Source organism: Grampus griseus, assembly GCF_964374135.1.
Source record: "Grampus griseus genome assembly, chromosome: 2".
Taxonomy (NCBI): Eukaryota; Metazoa; Chordata; class Mammalia; order Artiodactyla; family Delphinidae; genus Grampus; species Grampus griseus.
The window spans coordinates 119,300,808-119,325,299 of NC_139018.1; the positions used below are offsets into that span (position 1 = coordinate 119,300,808).

General features: G+C 37.7%; 1 protein-coding gene and 1 pseudogene across 2 annotated transcripts in view; both read left to right on the forward strand.

Moving 5' to 3' along the window:
- Positions 1 to 24,492, forward strand: part of NRG4 (neuregulin 4) — a 134,048-nt gene that overhangs the window by 25,811 nt on the left and 83,745 nt on the right. The window contains exon 4 of the mRNA XM_082647314.1: positions 22,884 to 22,949. Within this exon, the coding sequence (XP_082503440.1) occupies positions 22,940 to 22,949 (10 nt within the window). The 5' untranslated portion in view covers positions 22,884 to 22,939. The remainder of the gene's footprint in view (positions 1 to 22,883; positions 22,950 to 24,492) is intronic.
- Positions 9,961 to 11,063, forward strand: LOC309819311 (surfeit locus protein 1-like; annotated as a pseudogene). The gene is made up of 2 exons: positions 9,961 to 10,015; positions 10,347 to 11,063. The product of its transcript is annotated as a surfeit locus protein 1-like (transcript).

Here is a 24,492-nt window from a genome sequence, read left to right on the forward strand (position 1 = left end):
TGTTTTCATTTCTTTTAGCTAGATTCTTAGGAGGAGGATTGCTGGGTTGTATGATAAGCACATGTTTAAATTTTTAAGAAACTGCCACACTTTTCCAAAGTGGCTGTACCATTTTACATTTCCACCAGTTTTGTATGAGGCTTCCAGTTTCTCTACATCCTTGCCAAAACTATATTGTCAGTATTTTTTATTATAGCCAAGCCATTCTAGTAGGTATGTAGTAGTATCTCACTGAGGTTTTTTTAAAAATTTATTTTATTTTTTATTTATTTATTTTTGGCTGCATTGGGTCTTTGTTGCTGCGTGCGGGCTTTCTCTAGTTGCAGCGAGCAGAGGCTACTCTTCGTTGTGGTGCGCAGGCTTCTCAATTCAGTGGCTTCTCTTGTTGCAGAGCTCAGGCTCTAGGCATGCGGGCTCAGTAGTTGTGGCTTGTGGGCTCTAGAGCCCAGGCTCAGTAGTTGTGGCACATGGGCTTAGTTGCTCTGCGGCATGTGGGATCTTCCCAGACCAGGGATTGAACCAGTGTTCCCTGCATTGGCAGGCAGATTCTTAACCATTGTGCCACCAGGGAAGTCCTCTCATTGAGGTTTTAATTTCAATTTCCCTAAGTTGAAAAAGTGGTTGCCCATTTTTTGATTGGGTTGTCTTCCTTCTATTTCATTTGTAAGAGTTATTTATATCATCTGGATACAAGTCTCTAATCAGATATATGATTTGTAAATGTGTTCTCCCATTCTGTGGCTTGCCTTTTCATTTTCTTAATTTTTTTTAATTGAAAAAGTTTTAAATTTTGATAAAGTCTACTTTGTCAATTTTTTCTTTTATGAATTGTGCTCTTGCTGTCATATCTAAGAAATCTTTGTCTAACCCAAAGTCACAAAGATTTTCTTCTAGAAGTTTTATAGTTTTAGCTCTTACATTTAGGTCTGTGATATATTTTGAGTTAATTTTTCTGTATGCTTTAAGGTAAAGGTATAAGTCTGTTTTCTGCACGTGGATATTCAAATATCCCAGTACCATTTGTTGAAAAGACTATCTTTTCCTCACTGAATTACCTTGGTTCTTTTGTCAAAATAATATAAGGCTTTATTTTCAGTGCACAGTTCTTGATCTGTAGATTTGACACATTCCCTATCAGTATCCCAACAGCATTTTAAAAATAGCAATTGTCAAGCTAATTCTAGAATGTATATACAAAGGCAAAGGACCTAGAATAGCCAAAACAGTTTAGAAAAAGAAGAACAAAGCTAGAGGACTTACACTACCTGATTTCAAATTTTGCTGTTGTAGTAATAAGGGAGTATGCTTATTTCCAGGAAGAAAAGAGAAATGCCAACTTTAGGCCACTGTCTTTATTTTTGAATTCTTTTCCATTATGTTTTATTACAAGATAGTGAATATTGTTTATGTATTTTATATATAGTAGTTTGTGTCTGCTAATCCCAAACTCTTAATTTACCCCCCCCAACCTTTCTCCTTGGTAACCATAAGTTTGTTTTCTATGTCTGTGAGTCTGTTTCTGTTTTGTAAATAAGTTCATTTGTATCATTTTTTAGATTCCACATATAAGTGATATCACATGATATTTGTCTTTCTCTGACTTACTTCACTTAGTGTGATAATCTCTAGGTCCATCCATGTTGCTGAAAATGGCATTGTTTCATTCTTTTTTATGGCTGAATGGTATTCCATTGTGTTTATGTACCACATCTTCTTTATCCATTCATCTGTCATGGGACATTTAGGACATTTACTTATTCCATAAATAGGACATTTATTTATTTCATAAATAGTGCTGCTATGAACATTGGGGTGCATGTATCTTTTCAGATTATGGTTTCCTCTGGTTATATGGCCAGCAGTGGGATTGCTGGAACATATGGTAACTCTGTTTTTAGTTTTTGAGGAACCTCCATTCTGTTTTCCATAGTGACTGCACCAATTTACATTCTTACCAGCAGTGGAGTAGGGTCCCCTGTTCTCCACACCCTCTCCAGCATTTATTATTTGTAGACTTTTTAATGATGGCCATTCTGACTGGTGTTAGGTGATGTCTCATTGTAGTTTTGATTTGCATATCTCTAATAATTGGCGATGTTGAGCATCTTTTCATGTGCCTTTTCGCCATCTGTATGTCTTCTTTGTAGAAATATCTGTTTAGGTCTTCTGCACATTTTTTGATTGGGTTGTTTTTTTGATATTGAGTTGATTGAGCTTTTTGTATATTTTGGAAATTAATAGACCACTATCTTTAAAGCAGAAGTTTCTCTGTTTAATTTCTTGTTATCAGGACTGTAATCTATTTTGGATATTGCAAAGGCATAACCATCATAGGCACTGAAAAATTTCAGAAAGTTTTCTGGTTGATGGGTTTTTATCTTTTTGAGATAAGACTAGTGGCAGCTAACATTCTTTTCTTGTGTTTGGGAGGTGAACCAGAAGAACCTGTAGAACCTGTAAGAATGAGATTTAAAGGTGTGTCACTGGCCAGTACATTCTTTTGTGCAGTTCCAGTTCATTCCATACAGAATTATTTTTTAGGGTTTATGAAACACACACTTCTATTCAGCTTATGTGTAAGAAGATGAAGTTTGAGGTGTTGATAATTTTTCTGTCTTATTTACATAAATTAAAATGGAATATGGGAAGATTGATATGCTCTTTTAAGAAATCCCCTTGATAATTATGAAAAAGCTTGTCATTTTTTAGTAAAACATAAGGAATTACAAGTCAGTCTAGCAGTCAACTATCAGCAATAAATTCATAACAAAATATTTGTTAAACATCTACTGTTAATAAGGCAGTAGGCCAGATTTAGCCTAGAGGGATAAAGATAAATAAGACACTATTCCCGTTTCAGGAAACCTATAGTCTAGTAAGGAAATAAAGCATATTCATATAGAGACTAAAGAGAAATCCAGGGTAGCAAATTAAGAAAGTTATTGAGTTTCTCCTTTTTATCTTTTCTCTAGGTGATTAATTCTCCATTTTTCTTCCAGTGAATTCCTTAGAGTTTTATTCCCTTCATCAATCTGGTAGTACCCTGTGGATATGTTCTAGTTTATACAGCACAGACTACCATAGACATTCAAATTGTAGACTAATATGATGGTTCTCAAAGCGCCAAACTAGCACCATACCATCATCTGGGAACTTGTTATAAATGCAAAATTTCAGACCCCACACCGGATCTACTGAATTAGAAACTCTGAGGGTAGGGCCTAGCAGTCTATTCTTCAGCAGACCTTCCAGATAATTCTGATGCTTGCTGATTTATCCCTTCACCTGTTGACGGACATTTGGGTTTTTCCAGTTTGGGGCTGTTATGAATAATGCTACTGTGAATACTCATGTACACATCACTCTGCAGATGTGCTTTTTACTCCTCTTGGGTAAATATGAGAGAGTGGAATTTCTGGGTCATATGGTTGGTTTATTAGTTATCTATTGCTGCAAACAAATACTCAGAGGCTAAAAACAACAAAAATTTATCCTCTCACAATTTCTTTAGGTCAGGAATCCAGGAATGACTTAGCCAGATAGTTCTGGCTCAGGGTCGGTCGAGGTGTCAGTCAGGACTTGTGCTCATCTCAAGGATGACTGGGGGAAAATCCACTTCCAAGCTCACACATGTGGCTATTGTCAGGCCTCAGTTCCTTGTCATGTGAGCCTCTTTATCAGGTCTGCCTCATGACATGGCAGCTGGATTCCCCCAGAGTAAAGAAATCTAAAAGAGGGAAAAAGAGACATCTAAGACAAAAGCCACAATCTTTATAATCTAGTCTTGAAAGCAGCACGTCATTACTTCTGCAGTATCTGTTCTGTAGAAGTAAGTCAGTAAGTCCGGCCCACCCTGAAGGGGAGAAGGTTATACAAGAGTGTGAGTATCAGGAAGTGGTGTTCATTGGGATGCACCTTAAAGGCTTTCCACCACAGTAGATGTCTGCTCAACTTTCTAAGAAATTGTCACACTGTTTCCCAAAGTCTTTATACCACTTTACACTCCCACTAGTGATGATGAGAGTTACAGTTGTTCCACATCCTTGCTGACACCTGATATGGACAGACAGCCTTTTTAATTTTAGGCATTCTAATAGGGATGTAGATTTTTATTGTGCTTTTATGTTGCCTTTGGTGATTAATTATGTTGAGCGTGTGCTTATTATTTTCATATGTCTTTGGTAAAATGACTTCACATTTTTTTTGCCCATCTTTTAATTGAGCTGTCTTATTATTGAGTTGGAAGAGTTCATTTATATATATATATAAACATATATAAAAACATAAAATATATAAATATAAAATGCAAATCCTTTGTCAGATACATTTATAGGAAATATCTTCTCCCACTTTGTGGCTTGCCTTTTCATTGTCTTAATGGTGTCTTTCAAAGAGCAAAAGTTTTGGGACTTCCCTGGTTAAAACTCCATGCTGCCAATGCAGGGGACATGGGTTCAATCCCTGGTCAAAGAACTAAGATCCCGCATGCCACGCAGTGTGGCCAAAAACGAGCAACAACAACAAAGAGCAAAAGTTTTTATTTGCTCAAGTCTAATTTATCCATTTTTTTTTCTTTTATGGTTCATACTTTTTATGTTCTAAGAAATCTGCTTTCTCCAAAGTTGCAAAGATTTTTGGAGATTTTCTTTTTATTAGTGTGAACTGATGGAGGATTGGGAACCTCTCAATAATGTTATAGCAAAATACTATAACAACTAACTATTTTTATAATTTATGTATGTGTAACATGTAGAAACTGCTTTGTATGGCTATACATTTGCTGTTGAACTTTTCATGTTTCTCATCAACTAGACTATATGCTTCTTAAGAGTAGGAAATGATTTAACTCTTTTGCGATTCTTTTGTTGTCTGCTACAGAGTAGGGACTCAGTAAGTATTTGTTGGTTTGAATTCTGTATTTTGAATTTAAATAGAAGTGGGATATTTATGTGTAAGAGTTCAAAAGTGGAGCTTATAAGAATGATTAGGGCTGTAAATAAAAATGAGAGTTTTTTTCCATAGAGGAGTAATTGAAGCCATGGGAATGGACTAGATCTCCAAAGGAGAGAGTGTACAGAGTTGAACCTTGGAGCATAGCACCTTTAAGCTATAATCAACAAGGATGCTTTATTTGATCTGTTCTTAAGAGGAAGGATGAATTTGGTTCAGTTATTTGCGTTTTTTCTGACATCTCTGCTTGTACTATATCTATGCCATTGAATATTAAAATAATATTTTCAGGGCTTCTCTGGTGGTGCAGTGGTTGAGAGTACGCTTGCCGATGCAGGGGACACGGGTTCATGCCCTGGTCCGGGAGGATCCCACATGCCGCGGAGCGGCTAGGCCCGTGAGCCATGGCCGCTGAGCCTGCGCGTCCGGAGCCTGTGCTCCACAACGGGAGAGGCCACAACAGTGAGAGGCCCACATACCAAAAAAAAAAAAAAATTAATAATATTTTCAGTTCGAATAGTAAGAGTAAAATCTTTCAGTAGTCAAAAATTCATCCAGCTCAAGTACTGAATTATGAGGAAGCTTTAATTTGGCCTTAAGGCCAAATTTTAACAATGTTTTCAACTAATTATATCTAATTGGTAATAGTATTTATTTATTTATTTATTTGTGGCTGCATTGGGTCTTTGTTGCTGCACGCGGGCTTTCTCTAGTTGCGGCGAGCAGGGGCTACTCTTCGTTGCAGTGCGGGGGCTTCTCATTGCAGTGGCTTCTCTTGTTGCGGAGCACGAGCTCTAGGCATGCGGGCTCAGAAGTTGTGGCACACAGGCTTAGTTGCTCCGCGGCATGTGGGATCTTACTGGACCAGGTCTCGAACCCGTGTCCCCTGCATTGGCAAGTGGAAGGGAAGTCCCGGTAATGCTATTCAATTCAGAATGCTGCTTTTGCATTGTACATTGTTTTAAGTTACAAGCCCAGCGCTTCTTAATGTACAGTCTGGGTATTTGGATGCTATTCTCTCTTTTTACATGTTTCATCCTTGAGGTGTTTTGGTTTTTTTTTTTTTTTTTTTTGGTTGCATTGGGTTTTTGTTGCCGCATGAAATTTTTAGAGCAATTTTAGGTTAACAGCAAAATTGAGCAGAAAATACATGGAGTTCCTATATGTTTCCTGCTTCTATACATGCACAGCCTCCCCAGCTATAAACCATCAGATTGACACATCATTATTACCCAGAATCCATGGTTTATATTAGGGTCCACTCTTGGTGGTGTACATTCTCTCAGTTTTGACAAATGTATAATGACATGTATCTACCATTATAATATCCTGTAGAATAGTTTCATTGCCCGAAAAGTCCTCTGTGCTCTGCCTATTCATCCCTCCCTCCCCTGTAACTGCTGGCAAGTACTGATCTTCATACTGTCTCCATAGTTTTGCCTTTTCCAGAATGTCATATAGTTGGAATCATACATCGTGTAGCCTTTTCAGGTTGGCTTCTTTCACTTAGTAATATGCACTTAGGGATCCTCTATGTCTTTTCATGGCTTGTTATTGCATTTCTTTTTAGCACTGAATAATATTCCATTGTCTGGATGTACCACAGTTTAATTACCTGTTTTTCTACTGAAAGACATCTTGCTTGCTTCAGAGTTTTGACAGTTATAAATAAAGCTACTATAAACATTAATGTACAGGTTTTTGTGTGGACTTAAGTTTTCAACTCCTTTGGGTAAATACCAAGGGATGCGATTACTGGATCTTATGGTAAGAGTTATGTTTAGTTTTGTAAGAAACTGCCAAATTGTCATGCAAGTGGATGCACCCTTTTACCTTCCCAGCAATGAATAAGAGTTCCTGGGACTTCCCTGGTGGTCCAGTGGTTATAACTCCATGCTTCCACTGCATGGGGCACAGGTTCAATCCCTAGTCCAGGAAGTTCTTCTGCATGCTGTGCAGTGTGGCAAAAAAAAAAAAAAAGAGTTACTGACATTCCACTTCCTCACTAGCATTTGGTATTGTCACTGCTTTGGATTTTTGCCCTTCTAATAGGTGTGTAGTTGTATCTCGTTGTTTTAATTTGCAGTTCCCTGATTACATATGATGTTGAGAATCTTATGCTTATTTGCCATCTGTATATTTTGTCTGGAGAGATGTATGTTAAAGCCTTTTGCCCACTTTTCAATTGGTTTGATCATTTTCTTATATGAATTTTAAGAGGTCTATGTATATTCTGGATAACAATCCTCTATCAGGTATGTCTTTTGCAAATGCTTTTTCCCAGTCTGTGGCTTGTGTTCTCATTTTCTTGACAGTGCCTTTTGTAGAGCAGAGTTTTCATTTCCAGCTTTATCAAGGCATTATTGACAAATAAAATTGTAATATACTTAAAGTATACAATGTGATGATTTGATATATGTGTGCATTGTGAAAGGATTTTCAAAATCGAGTTAACACATCCATTACCTCATATCATATTTACATTTTCTTGAAATGAGAACCCTTAAGTTCTACCCTCTTAGCAAATTTAAGTTATACAATACTGTATTATCAACTATAGTTGCTTTGTTATACATTAGATCCTCAGACCTTGTTATCTTACAACTGAAAGTTTATACCCATTTACCACCTTTCCTCATTTCCCCTACCCCCAGCTCCTGGCAACCGTCGTTCTATTCTCTGTTTCTATGAGTTTGAGTTTTTAATTAAAAAAAACTTATTTTTAGACTCTACATATAAGTGATACCATGCAGTATTGGTCTTTCTCTGTCTGGCATATTTTACTTAGCATAATGCCCTCCAGGTTCATCCGTGTTGTTGCTAATGGCAAGATTTCCTTCTTCCTTTTTTTTTTTAATTGGAGTATAGTTGCTTTACAATATTGTTAGTTTATACTGTACAGCAAAGTGAATCAGCTATACGTGTACATATATCCCCTCTTTTTTGGATTTCCTTCTCATTTAGGTCACCACAGAGCACTGAGTAGAGTTCCCTGTGCTATACAGTAGGTTCTCATTAGTTATCTATTTTATACATAGTATCAGTAGTGTATATATGTCAATCCCAATCTCCCAATTCATCACACCACCATCACCTGCCCCGCCCCACCCCTGCTTTCCCCCTTGGTATCCATGTTTGTTCTCTACGTGTGTCTTTATTTCTGCTTCATAAATAAGATCATCTATACCAATTTTTTCAGATTCCATATATATGTGTTAATATACAATATTTGTTTTTCTCTTTCTGACTTACTTCACTCTGTATGACAGTCTCTCGGTCCATCCATGTCTCTACAAATGACCCAATTTCGTTCCCTTTTATAGCTGAGTAATATTCCATTGTATATATGTACCACATCTTCTTTAGACATTCCTCTATTGATGGAATTTAGGTTGCTTCCATGTCCTGGCTATTGTGAATAGTGCTGCAGTGAACATTGGGGTGCATGTGTCTTTTTTTTTTTTTTTTTTTGCGGTATGCGGGCCTGTCACTGCCGTGGCCTCTCCCGCCACGGAGCACAGGCTCCGGACACGCAGGCCCAGCGGCTGTGGCCCATGGGCCCAGCCGCTCCGCGGCACGCGGGATCCCCCCAGACTGGGGCACGAACCTGCGTCCCCTGTATCGGCAGCCGGACTCCCAACCACTGCGCCACCAGGGAAGCCCTGCATGTGTCTTTCTGAATTATGTTTTTTTCTGGGTATATGCCCAATAGTGGGATTGCTGGGTCATATGGTAGTTCTATTTTTAGTTTTTTAAGGAACCTCCATACTGTTCTCCATAGTGGCTGTATCAGTTTACATTCCCACCAACAGTGCATGAGGCTTCCCTTTTCTTCACACACTCTCCAACATTTATTGTTTGTAGATTTTTTGATGGTGGCCATTCTGACCACTGTGAGGTGATACCTCACTGTAGTTTTAATTTGCATTTCTCTGATAATTAGTGATGTTGAACATATTTTCATGTGTTTGTTGGCCATCTGTATGTCTCCTTTGGAGAAATGTCTATTTAGGTCTTCCGCCCATTTTTGGATTGGGTTGTTTATTTTTTTGATATTGAGCGCGTGAGCTATTTGTATATTTTGGAGATTAGTCCTTTGTCAGTTGCTTCATTTGCAAATATTTTCTCCCATTCTGAGGGTTGTCTTTTTCTCTTGTTTATGCTTTCCTTTGATGTGCAAAAGCTTTTTAGTTTAAAAAGCTTTGTTTATTTTTTGTTTTTTGTGTTTATTTTTGTTTTCATTACTCTAGGAGGCAGATCCAAAAAAATATTGCTGTGATTTATGTCATAGAATGTCCTGCCTATGTTTTCCTGTAGGAGTTTTATAGTGTCCAGTCTTACATTTAGGTCTTTTATCCATTTTGAGTTTATTTTTGTTATGGTTTTAGAGAATATCATATAATATCACTTATATGAGGAATCTAAAAAAATGATACAGATGAACTTATTTACAAAACAGAAATAGACTCACAGATACAGAAGAAATTGTTACCAAAGGGGAAAAGGGGGAGGGATAAATTTGGAATTTGGGATTAACAAATACAGACTACTATATATAAAATAGATAAATAACAGGGACCTACTATATAGCACAGGGAACTATATTCAGTATCTTTTAATAACCTATAATGGAAAAAAATCTGAAAAAGAACAGATACATATATGTGTAACTGAGTCACTTCGCTGTATACCTGAAACATTGTAAATCAACTATACTTCAATAAAAAAATCAAAGTTAAAAAGATAGTGATTATTACTGATATGCTGAATTCGGTATAGCTCTAGATTTGAGTAGGAGGTAGAAAGAGCTTGGAAAGGATGTCTAAGAAAATGAAAGAAGACTACATGTAATAAATAGTATGATTAGGAAGCTGAATATCTGAGGGCTGGGGCTGCAGGCCACAAGGCTAGGGCTGTTGCTGTGCAGGGTGGGCACCAGGCCGGTGTCATCAGGAGGAACATTCTTGGGATTGTCCTGTGCCCAGATGAGGACTCATCCAGGTATGCCCTATGTACCTAGGAAAAGCTGCCCTGTCCCTGCCCTCCACTTTGCCCAGGAGGGTCGGTGAGTATGGGCATTGCAATATGCTCTGGAACTGCCCCCTGAGCCTCTGAATCAGGCCGTGGTTGCGTACCCGCTCTGGTTAGCACTCTGTCCTCATGAAAGCCCCAGGGCTGGCTCCTCCCGCACTCCTGTATTATACACTTGGTTGTAGACATGCAGTAACTTCCTATGCCTCCTTGGGCTAGTGCTGGGCCAACCCAAGACTGAAACCCAGGTGTCTAGGATCCTAAAGGAAAGCATAACTAATCATCACAGTTTGCATGTTCCTCCCAAGTGTTGGCCGAGAGACCCAGTAGGTGTGGCAGCTCTTAAGCCAAAGCAACTGCCACAGAAACAGAAGACGACACCTTTCTCTAGTGGCTTCTGCTTCTCATTCCTATTGCTATCTTTGGCCCAAGGACATGGCAGGTCCAACGTCAGAAGTGGAAGCTGAAGTTGATCACAGAGCTAGTCTAGAGTGGTGGCCAAGCCCATCTCACTGCCAACAGACCCAGTGGAACTGAAAAATCTGGAGTACAGGCCAGTGAAGGTCAGGAGGCACTTTGACCACTCCAAGTTGCTGTCATGATGTTTTGGACCATGGTGAACCCTGCCCAGGAGGCTGGCCTACTGGCTCTCTTTGTTTGGTGGTGCTACCTTTTTACTGTGCTGACCTGGGAATTAACCATCCTGCTAAACAGACAGTTTGTGCCCAAGAAGAAAGTGAATCCTGAAACATGGTGTAAAGGACAGATTGAGGGAGAAGTGGACCTAGTCGTGATGGTGAGGCTGACAGAAACCAGGAAGCCCTTTGTCTCTGAGAATAATCCAGACAGGAACCACTGGCATTACCACGACCTGGAGACCACGTCCAGGCTCCCAGGTGCAGACCCCATTTTCACTGATGCTGACTTCCAGAGCACAGTTCTTAAAAGACCTATTGGAGGGCAAACTAGAGTCACTCTGAGGAATGAGCACTTGCAGTACATCATTCACCTGGTACAGACTCTGTGCAGCCACGTCATACCTGTGGTTTAAGAAATTCCTACCTTGGACTCCTGGTGTGTGAAGAGATTAGCTGATGAGCCCTGTCCCTGAATAATTAGGAAGTCACGGAGTAAACATTTCAAGAGATTTGGTTTTATGCTGGATCATGTGCTATCGGTATAAATAAATCTCTACACTACAAAAAAAAGCAGCTGAATATTTGAGATGTTATGATAAAGCACATTATTTTTCAGTCGTCTCGCCCGCCCCCCAAAAAGAAGGAAACTGTAAACTCTAAAGCTGTGCAAAAAAACCAAGATACAAATAAGATGCAAATTCAAATATAGCATGATTTTAATCAACCTAGAGTTTAAGAAAAGAGAATTTATTTTATCTTGCTTTGGGGAATATTGTCTTATGAATGGCCCAGGTATTGTGACACTGAAACAATAGAAGGAAATGTTATTCTTTCACACTGCATGGATCTGCTGTGATTACTATTTACAGTTATATTGACAGAACTGTAGTTTATTGGTTTTCAAGTTTTACGTCTAGAGGCAAAGTTATGAAAACACTTCATTAAGGTCACAGACGAGAATGTAAATGTTAAAAACCTTCATGATGTAAGAGTCAAGGTATAGCTGCTAAGGCAGAAAGAGGAAGTGGGGAGAGAAAAGGTGGAAGCAAAGTTAGCAGTACAGTTACTTATTTTACATGTTAAGAAGTTAGTCTGTGAATTGACTCAAGTTCATTGATGAGGACAGAAGTATGAGTATATTATTTTAAATTACAGATATAACAGAGAAGAAATAGATAATAGTGTAACTTATCAAACATTCAAATTAAAGAGGTAGAGGGTAGTGTAAGAGAGCTGAAGCCTCATCTTTCATCACTGGGAGTTAGATGTTGTCTAGAGTGCTAAATCTAGAAATAGAAAGGATAAGCATTTTGAATTATGGAAGAAGAGCTTGCCATTGGTCATATTGGTTCTTCTCTTATTTCTCTGATAATTTCTCAGTGGGCTCCTTCTCCAACCATTAAATGTTGATATTTTCCAGGAATCAGTCTATGGCCTCTGTCTCACACATGTGCACACTCTGAGCTAATGACTTCAGCAGCCACCTGTGGAATTTGAGTCCCAAATCTCTTATCTCTAACCTCATTCTTATCGTACATGCAAGATCTGCATTTTCAGGCATTTCCTTCTACATGTCCCAGTAACATTTTAAATATGCCATGTCTTGAGAGAAATCATTATCTTACTCATGACATCTGTTTTGGTATTCCTTTATTTTGTTTTTAGCAGCTTTATTAAAGCATAATTTATATACCATAAAGTGCACTTATTTTATATTTTACTTTTTTTTTTTTTTTTTTGCGGTACGCGGGCCTCTCACTGCTGTGGCCTCTCCCGTCGCGGAGCACAGGCTCCGGACGCGCAGGCCCAGAGGCCACGACCCAGGAGCCCAGCCGCTCCACAGCACGCGGGATCCTCCTGGACCAGGGCACAAACCCATGCCCCCGGCATTGGCAGGCGGACTCTCAACCACTGCACCACCAGGGAAGCCCTATATTTTAGCTCTATCAAATTTGCGACCACCTAAACAATCCAATTGTAGAATATTTCCATCATTCTAAAAACATCCTTTATGCTCATTTGCATAATTTCCTTTTCCCAGCCCCAGTCCCAAGCAATCATTAATCTATTCCTGTCTCTTCTGATTTGCCTTTTCTAAAGATTTCTTATAAATGGAATCATACAATATGTGGTTTTTTATGACTGGCTTCTTTCACTTAGCATGTTTTGTTTTAATTTTTTTAAAACTTAAAGGATATTTTATTGGTTATAAATGTCTAGGTTCAAAATTCTATACCTTTAACACTCCAAATGTTATCCTATTGTCTTCTTTTTTTTTAACATTCTTATTGGAGTATAATTGCTTTACAATGGTGTGTTAGTTTCTGCTTTATAACAAAGTAAATCAGCTATACGTTTACATATATCCCCATATCTCCTCACTCTTGCATCTCCCTCCCACCCTCCCTATCTCACCCCTCTAGGTGGTCACAAAGCACCGCGCTGCTCTCTTTGTGCTATTTGGCTGCTTCCCACTAGCTATCAATTTTATATTTGGTAATGTATATATGTCCATGCCACTGTCTCACTTCGTCCCAGCTTACCCTTCCCCCTCCCCGTGTCCTCAAGTCCATTCTCTACATCTGCGTGTTTATTCCTGTCCTGCCCTGGGTTCTTCAGAACGTTTTTTTTTCTTTTTAGATTCCATATATTTTTGTTAGTATATGATATTTGTTTTTCTCTTTCTGACTTACTTCACTGTGTATGACACACTCTAGGTCCAGCCACCTCACTACAAATAACTCAATTTCATTTCTTTTTATGGGTGAGTAATATTCCATTGTATATATATGCCACGTCTTCTTTATCCATTCATCTGTTGATGGACACTTAGGTTGCTTCCATGTCCTGGCTATTGTAAATAGAGCTGCAATGAACATTGTGGTACATGACTCTTTTTGAATTATGGTTTTCTCAGGGTATATGCCCAGTAGTGGGATTGCTGGGTCGTATGGTAGTGCTATTTGTAGTTTTTTAAGGAACCTCCATACTGTTCTCCATAGTGGCTGTACCAATTCACATTCCCACCAGCAGTGCAAGAGTGTTCCCTTTTCTTCACACCCTCTCCAGCATTTATTGTTTCTAGATTTTTTGATGATGGCCATTCTGAGTGGTGTGAGATGATATCTCATTGTAATTTTGATCTGCATTTCTCTAATGATTAATGATGTTGAGCATTCTTTCATGTGTTTGTTGGCAGTCTGTATATCTTCTTTGGAGAAATGTCTATTTAGGTCTTCTGCCCATTTTTGGATTGGGTTGTTTGTTTTTTTGTTATTGAGCTGCATGAACTGCTTATAAATTTTGGAGATTAATCCTTTGTCAGTTGCTTCATTTGCAAATATTTTCTCCCATTCTGAGGGCTGTCTTTTGGTCTTGTTTATGGTTTCCTTTGCTGTGCAAAAGCTTTGAAGTTTCATTAGGTCCCATTAGTTTATTTTTGTCTTTATTTCCATTTCTCTAGGAGGTGGGTCAAAAAGGATCTTGCTGTGATTTATGTCATAGAGTGTTCTGCCTATGTTTGATTCTAAGAGTTTTAGACTGTCTGGCCTTACATTTAGGTCTTTAATCCATTTTGAGTTTATTTTTGTGTATGGTGTTAGGGAGTGTTCTAATTTCATTCTTTTACATGTAGCTGTCCAGTTTTTCCAGCATCATTCATTGAAGAGGCTGTCTTTTCTCCATTGTATGTTCTTGCCTCCTTTGTTGTAAATTAGGTGCCCATATGTGTGGGGGTTTATCTCTGGGCATTCTATCCTGTGCCTTTGATCTATATTTCTGTTTTTGTGCCAGTACCATACTGTCTTGATTACTGTAGCTTTGTAGAATAGTTGGAACTCCAGGAGCCTGATTCCTCTAGCTCCGTTTTTCTTTCTCAAGATTGCTTTGGCTATTTGGGGTCTTTTGTGTTTCCATACAAATTGTGAAATTTTTTGTTCTAGTTCTGTGAAAAATGCCAGTGGTAGTTTGATAGGAATTGCATTGAATCTGTAGATTGCTTTGGGTAGTATAGTCATTTTCACAATGTTGATTCTTCCAATCCAAGAACATGGTATATCTCTCCATCTATTTGTATCATCTTTGATTTCTTTCATCAGTGTCTTATAGTTTTCTGCATACAGATCTTTTGTCTCCTTAGGTAGGTTTATTTGTAGATATTTTATTCTTTTTGTTGCAATGGTAAATGGGAGTGTTTCCTTAATTTCTCTTTCAGATTTTTCATCAGTAGTGTATAGGAATTCAAGAGACTTCTGTGCATTAATTTTGTATCCAGCTACTTTACAGATTCATTGATTAGCTGTAGTAGTTTTCTGGTAGCATCTCTAGAATTCTGTACGTGTGGTATCATGTCATCTACAAACAGTGACAGCTTTACTTCTTTTCTGATTTGGATTCATTTTATTACTTTTTCTTCTCTGATTGCTGTGGCTAAAACTTCCAAAACTATGTTGAATAATAGTGGTGAGAGTGGACAACCTTGTCTTGTTCTTGATCTTAGAGGAAATGGTTTCAGTTTTTCACCATTGAGAATGATGTTGGCTGTGTGTTTGTCATATATGGCCTTTATTATGTTGAGGTAAGTTCCCTCTATGCCTACTTTCTAGAGGGTTTTTATCCTAAATGGGTGTTGAATTTTGTTGAAAAGCTTTTTCTGCATCTGTTGAGATGATCATATGGTTTTTCTCCTAGAAACGAATGACAATGGAAACACAACGACCCGAAACCTATGGGATGTGGCAAAAGCAGTTCTAAGACGGAAGTTTCTAGCAATACAGATTTTTTTGATTTCCTCTTTGATTTCTACAGTGATCTCTTGGTTATTAAGTAGTGTATTGTTTAGCCTCCATGTGTTTGTTTTTTGGTTTTTGGTTTTTTTTGCTGTATGCGGGCCTCTCACTGTTGTGGCCTCTCCCGTTGCGGAGCACACGCTCCGGACACGCAGGCTCAGTGGCCATGGCTCACGGGCCCAGCCTCTCCGCGGCATGTGGGATCTTCCTGACCGGGGCACGAATCCATGTCCCCTGCATCAGCAGGCAGACTCTCAACCACTGCGCCATAGGGAAGCCCCATGTGTTTGTATTTTTTACAGATTTTTTCCTGTAATTGGTATCTAGTCTCATAGCGTTGTGGTCAGAAAAGATACTTGATACGATTTCAGTTTTCTTAAATTTACGAAGGCTTGATCTGTGACCCAAGATATTGTATCCTGGAGAATGTTCCATGAGCAGTTGAGAAGAAAGTGTAATCTGCTGTTTTTGGATGGAATGTCCTGTAAATATCAATTAAGTCCATCTTGTTTAATGTATCTTTTAAAGCTTGTGTTTCCTCATTTATTTTCATTTTGGATGATCTCTCCATTGGTGAAAGTGGGGTGTTAAAGTCCCCTACTATGATTGTGTTACTGTCGATTTCCCCTTTTATGGCTGTTAGCATTTGCCTTATGTATTGAAGTGCTCCTATGTTGGGTGTGTAAATATTTACAATTGTTATATCTTCTTCTTGGTTTGATCTCTTGATCATTATGTAGTGTCCTTTGTCTCTTATAATAGTCTTTATTTTAAAGTCTATTTTGTCTGATATGAGAATTGCTACTGCAGCTTTGTTTTGATTTCCATTTGCATGGGATATCTTTTTCCATCCCCTCACTTTCAGTCTGTTATGTGTCACTAGGTCTGAAGTGGATCTCTTGTAGACAGCATATATACAGGTCTTGTTTTTGTATTCATTCAGCCAGTCTATGTCTTTTGGTTGCAGCATTTAATCCATTTACATTTAAGGTGGTTATCAATATGTATGTTCCTGTTACCATTTTGTTAATTGTTTTGGGTTTGTCATTTTAGGTCTTTTCCTTCTCTTGTTTCCTGCCTAGAGAAGTTCCTTTAGCATTTGTTGTAAAGCTGGTTTGTTGGTGCTGAATTCTCTTAGCTTTTGCTTGTCTGTAAAGGTTTTAATTTCTCTGTCGAATCTGAATGAGCTCCTTGCTGGGTAGAGTAATCTTGGTTGTAGGTTTTTCCCTTTCATCACTTTAAATATGTCCTGCCACTCCCTTCTGGCTTGCAGAATGTCTGCCGAAATATCACCTGTTAACCTTATGGGGATTCCCTTGTGTGTTATTTGTTGTTTTTCCCTTGCTGCTTTTAATATGTTTTCTTTGTATTTAATTTTTGATAGTTTGATTAATATGTATCTTGGCATGTTTGTCCTTGGATTTATCCTGTATGGGACTCTGTGCTTCCTGGACTTGATTGACTATTTCCTTTCCCATATTAGGGAAGTTTTCAACTATAATTTCTTCAAATATTTTCTCAGTCCGATTCTTTTTCTCTTCTTCTTCTGGGACCCCTATAATTCGAATGTTGGTGTGTTTAATGTTTTCCCAGAGGTCTCTGAGACTTTTCTCAATTCTTTTCATTCTTTTTTCTTTATTCTGCTCTGTGGTACTTATTTCCACTATTTTATTTTCCAGGTCATTTATCCGTTCTTCTGCCTAAGTTATTCTGCTCTTGATTCCTTCTAGAGAATTTTTAATTTCATTTATTGTGTTGTTCATCATTGTTCATTTGCCGTTTAGTTCTTCTAGGTCCTTGTTAAACGTTTCTTGTATCTTCTCCATTCTAGTTCCAAGATTTGGGATCATCTTTACTATCATTACTCTGAATTCTTTTTCAGGTAGACTGCCTATTTCCTCCTCATTTGTTTGGTGTGGTGGGTTTTTACCTGCTCCTTCATCTCCTGTGTGTTTCTCTGTCTTCTCATTTTGCTTAACTTTCTGAGTTTGGGGTCTCCTTTTTGCAGGCTGCAGGATCATAGTTCCCGTTGTTTTTGGTGTCTGCCTACAGTGGCTAAGGTTCATTCAGTGGGTTGTGTAGGCTTCCTGGTGGAGGGGACTGGTGCCTGTGTTCTGGTGGATGAGGCTGGATCTTGTCTTTCTGGTGGGCAGGACCATGTCCGGTGGTGTGTTTTGTGGTGTCTGTGACCTTATTATGATACTAGGCATCCTCTTTGCTAATGGGTGGGGTTGTGTTTCTGTCTTGCTAGTTGTTTGGCATAGGTTGTCCAGCACTGTAGCTTGCTGGTCATTGAGTGGAGCTGGGTCTTAACATTGAGATGTAGATATCTGGGACAGCTTTCACTGTTTGATGTTACATGGAGCCGGCAAGTCTCTTGTAGACCAATGTCCTGAACTTGGCTCTCCCACCTCAGAGGCACAGACCTGACACCCAGCCAGAGCACCAGGACCCTGTCAGCCACACAGCTCAGAAGAAAAGGGGAAAGAAAAAGAAGAAAGAAAAATAAAATAAAATAAGGTTATTAAAAAAATCATTAAAAGTAAAAAAAATTAAAAAGTAATTTAAAAAAAAAGGAAAGAAAGAAGAGACCAACCAAACCAAAAAACAAATCCACCAATGATAACAAGCACTAAAAACTATACCAAAAAAAAAAGGACAGACAGAAATCTAGGACAAATGGTAAAAGCAAAGCTATACAGACAAAATCACACACAGTCCGCCACCTCAGTTTTGGGATGATTCGTTGTCTATTCAGGTATTCCAGAGATGCAGGGTACAGGAAATTGATTGTGGAGATTTAATCCCCTGCTCCTGAGGCTGCTGGGAGAGATATCCCTTTTCTTCTTTGTTCTCACAGCTCCTGGGGTTCAGCTTTGGATTTGGCCCTGCCTCTGCGTGTAGGTTGCCTGAGGGCATCTGTTCTTCGCTCAGACAGGATGGGGTTAAAGTAGCAGCTGATTAGGGGGCTCTGGCTCACTCAAGCCAGGGTGGAGGGAGAGTACGGAATGCGAGATGAGCCTGCTGCGGCAGAGGCCAGTGTGACATTGCACCAGCCTGAGGCATGCCATGTTCTCCCAGGGAAGTGGTCCCTGGATCACAGGACCCTGGCAGTGGTGACGTGCACAGGCTCCCGGGACGGGAGGTGTGGATAGTGACCTGTGATTGCACACAGGCTTCTTGGTGACTGCAGCAGCAGCCTTAGCGTTTCATGCCTGTCTCTGGTGTCCACGCTAATAACCGTGGCTCACGCCCATCTCTGAAGCTCATTTAGGCAGTGCTCTGAATCCCCTCTCCTTGTGCACACTGAAACAATGGTCTCTTGCCTCTTAGGCAGTTCCAGACTTTTTCCCGGACTCCCTCCCGGCTAGCTGTGGTGCACTAGCCCCCTTCAGGCTGTGTTCATGCACCCAACCCCAGTCCTCTCCCTGGGATCTGAACTCCGAAGCCGAAGCCTCAGCTCCCAGCCCTGACCCGTCCCGGCAGGTGAGCCAACAAGCCTCTCAGGCTGGTGATTGCTGGTCGGCACTGATCCTCTGTGCGGGAATCTCTCTGCTTTGCCCTCTGCACCCCTGTTGCTGCGCTCTCCTCTGTGGCTCCGAAGCTTCCCCCCCACCAACCCCCATCTCTGCCAGCGTAGGGGCTTCCTAGTGAGTGGAAACTTTTCCTCCTTCACAGCTCCCTCCCAGAGGTACAGGTCCCGTCCCTATTCTTTTGTCTCTGTTTTTTCTTTTTTCTTTTGCCCTACCCAGGTACGTGGGGAGTTTCTTGCCTTTTGGGAGGTCTGAGGTCTTCTGCCAGCGTTCAGTAGGTGTTCTGTAGGAATTGTTCCACATGTAGATGTATTTCTGATGTATTTGTGGGAAGGAAGGTGATCTGCACATCTTACTCCTCTGCCATCTTGAAGGTCTCCCCCCACTTAGCATGTTTTTGAAGTTAATTCATGTTGTAACATGTACCAATACTTCATTCCTTTTTACTGCTGAGTAGTATTCCATTGTATGGTTGTACCACATTTTGTTTAGCTATACATCAGTTGATGGACATTTGAGTTTTATAGCTTGGGGCATTATGTATAATGTTCTAAACATTACACTCCTATCTTTGTGTGGACCCATATTTCCATATCTCTTGGATACATTTATGGCAAATTTATGTTTAACTTTTTAAGAAACTTTCAGATTATTTTGCAAAGTGACTGTGCCATTTTAGTCCCACCAGCAATGTATGAGAGGTCTAGTTTCTCTTTGTTATTGTCTGTCATTTTTATTATAACCATTCTAGTAGGGTGTGAAATGGTATCTCATTGTGGGTTTAATATACATTTCCCTAATGGATACTTGAAAGTTAGCCTTGATTTTTCTTTCTTTTGTACCCTGCTCTCCCATTCTGTGGGTGTACCTATTAAGTATATCTTTAGTTCTCTCCTTTATCCTCATTCCCATTGCTTTATTTCTTCACTATTCTTGATTATTAAAACGTCCTCCAAATAGTTTTCTCTGATACCAGTCCCTCGGCAGGTTGCAATCTATTTTCCACACCACTATCAAAATGAATTTTCTAAAATGTAGATGTGATCATGCCACTTCTTTGCTAAAAACCTTTCAAAGTATCCCTATTGCCTTTCAGACAGAGTCACTGTTTGAACCCTGGTTATTTTACAAGATCTATTCTTACCACTCCTTCCCCCACCATCCTATCCTCTTATGAACTCACGTACGCTCCACACACATACTCTGCACACATCCTGACCTGTAATCTACCTGCAGTTATCAGAATACATTAGGATTTTATTTCTTCTGTGCCTTTGAACATGCTGTCACCTCTGTCTAGAATGTTCATCCATTTCTGTTTACAAACTCTTACTCATTCTTCAAGGCTCAGCACAAATAAAACTCCCTCTTGGAATCTTTCTCTGATTCTCCTTAAGCTTTGTTTTTGTGTGTTATTATAGTGACATAAATAGGTGTCTTTGAGACTATATTTGGTTGAATTGCATGAAATTATCATTTTAAGCCCAATTATCATTTTAAGCCAAAATATGGTTTATATGTCAGCCTACAACATTTTTGTAGTTACCTGTTTTTGTTCATGTGTCTATCATTTGTTAACAATAGCAGGCCACTTACAACATATTTGATAATAGGTGCATGAACAAATTATTCTTAAAGACCATGGCTTTTATTTAGAGTGAAAAGTCAACTTGAAAAACATTAGGTCTTCTTTAGAATCATGTAGCCTCGAAGATTAAGTTTATTTGTATTGTGTGAAAAATTATTAATACCAAACCAACTGCCATGGTATGTCTCCTAATAAATACATCTTTAATATCCTGAATGAAGTCACAGATTATTATCTCTTACATACAATTTAGTAGTCATTTTCATGTTAGTGGACAGCATCATAGTTCCATAGTTCAAATCACATAATAAAGGTTACTGATTTTTCATAAAAATACCATTTTAAAATTGAAACACTGTAAGCTAACAAAATTTTATATATATTTGTATGTATATATGTATGTGTGTGTATGTATAAGATTGTAACTATGTAAAAATTGCCTTTGAATGTGGAAGATAATAGTAATGAAAAGAATTGTTCTCAGAATATGAATTATATGAGACTATTTTAATATTTTCTTAAAAGAGCAAATGTATTCGTTTCCATGTTTTACATCAAACAAGGAGCCATGTCTGAATTGTGGTTTTAGAAAAGATAACCATCTGAATGGTTGGCATACTTTAGGTAATTACGCGCTGAAGAACCCCGCACTTCATTTTAAACAAAATTATAGTTTTTGTCAATATTTTAAGTTATTTATGATTTTTAAACCTCATAGCTTCCCTTAATGCATGTATTACAGCTTTGTTATAGTTTGCAGATGGTTATATTGCCATCAGTATTAGTCATGTTCAGTGATTATATTCACTTCATATTGCACATGGCATTGTACACATGCTGTATTATAAATATTACCTTCTTTCAGTTTTATAAGTACTTCAAATCACCATTTGTATAAACGTTACATGTTTTGTAAGGAAATTCCTTTTTTAAAAAAAACCCAGGGAACACTTGTCCACTAAATCCATATTCAAATTCCTTTTCTTCACAAAGTTGTACAACACTTTGGAATTATTCAGACATGCAGAGATAAATTAGCAGTCTAAAGAATGTGGTTTACTTTATAAGTTAAAGAATTGGACAGTGATTTGAGAGCTCAGCTTTTAGTACAACTTCTTTTCTAAATAAAATTCTGCTCCATTTGCAACTCTGAACATGTGGACTGAAAGGGGTGGTTCCCTTGGCTGGAGCCTGACCTCTGTGCACACCTTGGTCTTTGTCTCCACTGCGCCCACACTGCACACTGCAGCCATATAAATCAGATTTTTGACGTGTTATAAAGGGCAAGGCACAGCTGCTGCAGACTGCATTGTTCAAAAACTTTTGAAGTGCTGCATATCCAACAAAATTCATTGTTTGTATGAATGTGAGTTTTTACTGAGGTAAGCCTTGTTTCTTTAGAAAAAGAAACTCATATGATGAGACAGTGATTATTTCAAATTAAATAGGTTTAACTTCTGTATTTCTTTCTCTCATTGCTTGTCTGTTTAAGAAAGAGTGACTGGCTTTGAGAGAAGGCCTTGATTATTACACCTGTGTTAATAGGAAGTTGTTGATTGAGATTTCTGTTACAAAGTCTTTCTGCTTAAGTCAGGAGTGAGTCTCTTTTATAAAAAGAAATTGAGAGCATGTAATCATAATGTAAGTATAAATCTGTCATCTTTTCAACTGTATTTTGTAATTCCTTTGTTTCTGTTATAGCAGATAACTTCATATATAGCTACTTTGCTTTGCTAGATGCCAGATATTTTTTAAAAGGCATTTGTATATTGGTAAATGTAGTGCAATCTACAGTAAATTTGAAAGTACTTCTATAAGATTTTTAAAGTTTCTATAGAAATGCAGACCTTTTAAATGCAGTTCGTTTTTTCTATAGTGTGTTTTTTGGCCATTTTTAATAAACTGAAAAATAGAAAGTTGTTCTGTTAAAGTCAAATTAGAAATAGCCTTTATGAAAAAGTTGAAAAGTCAATTCAGGTTATTCAGTTTCAGTTACTGACTCATATCTTTCATATATAATCTCATATAGTATACTACTAATTTAACAATGTTTATTAAAACTCAAACATTAGACGTTTCTTCAAAGAGAGATTTAAGAGTACATTATATTATTTAGGCAATGATTTGTATCTGGTGCATTTATACTGCTTGTTGATCTTTTAGTTTTATCTGTTCAGATTTTTAATTGATATGTGATAAGTATCTAAAAAAATAGATGCTCTAACCAAAGAATTTTGTCCCTAGCCTTTAAATGTCTTAATTATTTTCATCGTTTAAAAGAATATTACTGTTACAATATTTGACATTTTATAATGCTCTCAAAAGAAGATAATTTTTCCTAAATTGTTAATTTTAGGTGCTGTTTTTCAACCCTAAACTTTTGACCAAGAATGAAACTATTTAAAAATTAAGATGCCAACAGGTAATTTCTTGTAAGTTTATACTTTTGTCAATGTGTGTCACATAGAAATAGAACCAAACAACAAATGTATAGACTATATTTTTCCCCATCTAAAATTGTCCTAGAAATATGGAATACCTTGGTTTTGAAAGACCTTCCTTTATAACATGAAACTATTTTATTTTAGACCTATATTTTATCACTTTTATCACTTTTTACAAGCTGACAAATTCTGGCTTACTCTAAATCTGATAACAACTTTACAAATAAGTAAATGAAATCAGAATAAAAATAGATTCAGAGATAGTGATTCAGGTTAGATGAGTATTCTTTACTGATAAAATAGCAAGTGCTGAGTCATGACTGGTTATAATCTTATTAAAAACGAGGACATTAATTTCAGCCACAGGAAGCATTCTGTGATAAAGTTGACACTCCACCCTCAATAGAGAAACCCTATGTGATGACTTCCATGATTCTAGCATAATGTAATGTCAACTGGGATTTTATTTGTTAGCCAGATTATTCCTGAAGAGTTGTAAGAATTATCTTATTAAAAGTTGTTTGGTTGTAAAGCAGCATGACATTGTGTAAAAAAGAAAAAAATCTAAAAGATTAGTTCTGGTTGGTTTACTTTCTTCTTTTCCACTTAAATACTTTATAGTTCTGTTTTCCTCTTTACATTTTTATACTTTTATAATTGTAATGTGATGGTGAAACAGAATCTTCTCAATTCTAAGGTAAAAGGAAAGTTTTAAAATTTCAAATTCTGATAGTGAAGACATCTGGTTCTACAGCAGTTATATCTTAAGGGTATTGATATCTTAGTGGCAAATAAATGCTAGATAACTTTTTAAAATTAGTATGCTATTTTTTTAAATGCTAAATTGGAATAATGCCATTTTCTTCTTCACAATAGATTCTATGTCACTTTCTGGACAGAACCAATCAGGAACCAACAATGTGCGATTTTAAAGCAATGTGATTCCCCCTTCAGGACCAAAAGATAAATCATTCAGCAATTTGCTTTTCTAATCATAAATAGTAGTATACAGTAGTATAATGACTCAATGAATTCTACTATGTTATTTCTAAATTTTTCTGTCTGATGGTTTTGGTGGGATTTTTTTTTTTAATGGTGGAGGAGGAGGTAGAGGCTGGAAGGAAGGAGAGGTACCAAGAGAGAAAGGGAAGGCAAAGAGAGAAAGAACATAAAGGAAAGGTCAAAGATAAAGAAGGTCAAAGATAAAGATAAGATAGATAAAGATAGATAAGATAGATAAAGATAGAGATAGATAAGATAGATAAAGATAGATAAAGATAAAGAAGGATGGAGAAAGAGGAGGAGAGAAAGGAAGCAAGAGAGAAATGGAGGTTTATTTTCTTAATATTCTGAAAATTTTTGCTATTTATCAGATGATGACTCAGGTTTTCAATAGTTACTAGTTATTACCTAAAATTCCCTTGCAAACCAAAACCTAATAAGATTATATTTTTGTTTTTTTGATGTTAAAATTGTCATATGTAGAAATATTTAAAGATGATTTTGGACATCAGAATTTAT